Raw genomic sequence first — 3197 nt, 5'->3', positions numbered from 1 at the left:
AGTCCCACAAGTCTGTCTGTACCCTTTCGTCCCTTCCCCTCTAAAACCTCATCTTCCCCATTTATTTCTCCCATTCTTTCTCCTTTACTCGATAATTAATTAATTAATTAATCCTCTCCGTAATTAACTCTTAAAATCCCCAAGCAAATCAAGATTTTCATCATCATCATCATCATTCATTTCCAACACACGCATGCCCTTATTCTCTGATAGTGAATGCATAGATACACTTTCATTGATAATCAATGGCAGTTCGGACTCACCATCCTTCAAGATTCCTCTTCGTCAACAAGTAAAAATATTCATCTAATATTAATATGCAATGTTTTAAATGTATGCATGTTTTTGTGTATGTGATGTTTTGATTTCTTATAAAAAAATTTATTGAGCAGTAACGGACAAGAAGATAATAATTGCTCGTTGCAGCCTCAGGACACTCATTTCACTTTGATCAAAGCTGGTCTGTCTCTATTCCCATATCGGTTTCTCTCTTCTTCTTCTTACGGTGCAATTAATCGTTCTCGAGAAAAAAAAAAACAGGGGTAGTTGATTCAAGAAAGCGATCGAGAGACGTTTCGTCGGTGGGTTTTCTTCAGTTCTCATCCGTGACTACTCCTATGAACCCTCCACCGCCTAAACCGCCGCAAGTTATCGATATGAGGGAGTTGTTGCAGAATCATAACCGGAAAACGCTTAACGTGGTTTCCACTGGTCTTCGTTTAACTCATGAGCAGTCACAGAATCAAGAACAGCTGCTCTCGCCTTCTTCTATGCTTCCGGGAGATCTCGCCGGAGAATCAAAACGTCAAAGAGATGAACTTGACAGTTTCATTCAAACTCAGGTGTTTTGTTTTATCTAACTAGATCTAAACTGTGGTTTCGTTTTTTTTTTTTTTTGTTGAGTTTTATTTTATTTTTTTAGGGTGAGGAGCTTCAGAGTAAGTTAGCGTTGTACGGAGAAAGGCGTTATGTAGAGCTATTATACGCAGCAGAGGAGTTAGCGGGACGGAGGGTGAGAGAAAAAGAAGCAGAGCTAGAGAAAGCCACGCGCCGTCACGCTGAGCTAGAGGCGCGTGCGGCTCAGCTTACGGAAGAGGCGCGAACGTGGCAGTTAAGAGCTGCGACGCGGGAAGCCGAGGTCTCTTCGTTACAGGCTCATATTCAAAAAGTCATAGCGAGCCAAGCTACGGCGGAGAAACAGAGTGCGATCGGCGGCGAGACGGAGGAAGCGGAGGACGCTGAGTCGGTCTTCGTGGATCCGGAGCGGATCGAATTGATCGGACCCTGTTGCAGTATTTGCCGACGGAATTCGACGACGGTGATGGCATTGCCGTGTCGACATTTGGTTCTTTGTAAAGGATGCGACGGCGGCGGCGATGTGCGTGTCTGTCCGATTTGCCTCGCCGTTAAGAATTTCGGTGTCGAAGTTCTATTTTCTTGATTATGATTTATTATTAATGGGCCCGTTAGGCCCATGCGCTCATCTTACTCAAGGAACAAAGGATACAGCCGTACAAAAAGAAAGTCTTATCTCGACCTACGGAAAAAAAATATATGCGTATGACATTCGAAAATTTAATCTAGTTGATGTACATAAGACATAGATAGCCATATGTAGTGGGATCTTTTCGTTTTGCCATCTTATTTCACTTTGTTTATTTTGGAAATTATCCGCTTCTTTATATTTTATTTGCAGTATATTAGAATAAATCGTTTTGATTTGAATTTCTATATTGTAGAAAATCTAATATATATATTTTTGATGAAACGAATGTGTATATATATAGAAAATCTAATATTTTGGGATTGAAGATGTTCGCATAAAAAACTTTGTATAGGTTAAATTGTGAGCATAGTTACTTTCAGGAGTATTTTTTAAAACATAAACAAAAACAAAAGTTATATGAACTACAGCTTGACCCATGCACATTACTTGATTTATGAATGAAACATTATATATGTGAGTTTTTATTACTAATTCAATCTTTATTTCAATTATATCAAATGGTAAAAAAAATAAAAATTAAAAATTTGAATTTTCAAAAAAGAAATATAACTATATGATGAAAATAAGGTTCGGGATGTTTGTCTCGTAAAAATAGTGTTTATTATTTTTTTTTAAATTGGACCCATTTATTTACTTAAAACTCTTCACAGCCTACAAACAATGGTATTTATACACGATCTTGTATTAACATGTGCATGAAATTCAAGACAATATGCATACCATGAGGAAAATACGTGCATAAATTGTTAATGCAACGGAATTGGTCTTAATTTATACTCCCCATCTGTTCCTAAAAAATCTATATTCTAGTTTTTTCACACATTTTAATAAAACACATTAAATTTGCATAATTTTTTGTGTTTATCTTCTTTCCACAATTTTAAGCCAATAAAAAATCAATTAGTGCAATTAAAATTTTTGAAGTTTGCAATTAGTTAATAAAACATGTATTGAAAATGTAAAAAAATGAATCTTTTAGAAACAAATTTTTTTTCTAGAATATGTATCTTTAAGGAACAGATGGATTATTATCTAATTAGCTTTAATAAATGATTAGAGTTAAACTTTAGTATCAGTGGAAATTTTACAAATCACATGTATGTGTGAAATTTAATTTTAAAGTAACTCTAAATTAATAGATTAGATTGTTAAGAAACTCAATCTTTCATTCACAACTTTTTTGTTCCTTCACAACTTCATCTATTGTTATTTCTGAATGTTCTTGCAGTTTCCAAGTACATTTTTTTTTTGTTCAAAGTACATATCTACTAGAATTTAGGAGTTTTAAAAATTTAGATTAGTTTTATATTATTCAGTATGTAACCATGAGTCTTGTCACTACATGGTGATATTTACATTGAAAAAGAGTAATGGTCTTTAAACACCTGTAGTGAAATAGTCTCCAAGAGTTTCAAACTTCTACGACAAAATTCAGAATAGTCTTTTCTTTGTCCCGATTTTTTTTTTTTTTTTTTGCCATCTGAAATTTCCATTTATCTTAAAAGTATCACAACAAAAAGATACAACACCATGAAGGTCCAAGCCCAGCATAAAGCCCAAACGTATTAAACAGAAAGCCCAAAACACAAGGGCAATTAAGCTCAAAAAAGAAAACCCGATCGGCGCCATACGTTACCACGCATCGGGAAATTCACTTGGACGTACACGTGTTGAGACCCTCGCCATCAAG

General features: G+C 35.2%; 1 protein-coding gene across 1 annotated transcript; it reads left to right on the top strand.

Annotated features, from left to right (window-relative positions):
- On the top strand, nucleotides 1–1479 carry LOC106303985 (E3 ubiquitin-protein ligase BOI). The gene is made up of 4 exons (XM_013740349.1): nucleotides 1–292; nucleotides 393–460; nucleotides 541–842; nucleotides 923–1479. The coding sequence occupies exons 1-4, from the start codon at nucleotides 246–248 to the stop codon at nucleotides 1439–1441; spliced, it is 936 nt and encodes a 311-aa protein (XP_013595803.1). The 5' UTR covers nucleotides 1–245; the 3' UTR covers nucleotides 1442–1479.
- Nucleotides 1480–3197: the final 1718 nt, after the last annotated feature.

The sequence above is a fragment of the Brassica oleracea genome, chromosome C7 (genome assembly GCF_000695525.1).
Source record: "Brassica oleracea var. oleracea cultivar TO1000 chromosome C7, BOL, whole genome shotgun sequence".
Lineage (NCBI taxonomy): Eukaryota > Viridiplantae > Streptophyta > Magnoliopsida > Brassicales > Brassicaceae > Brassica > Brassica oleracea.
This window is presented reverse-complemented; position numbering and strand designations above follow the sequence as displayed.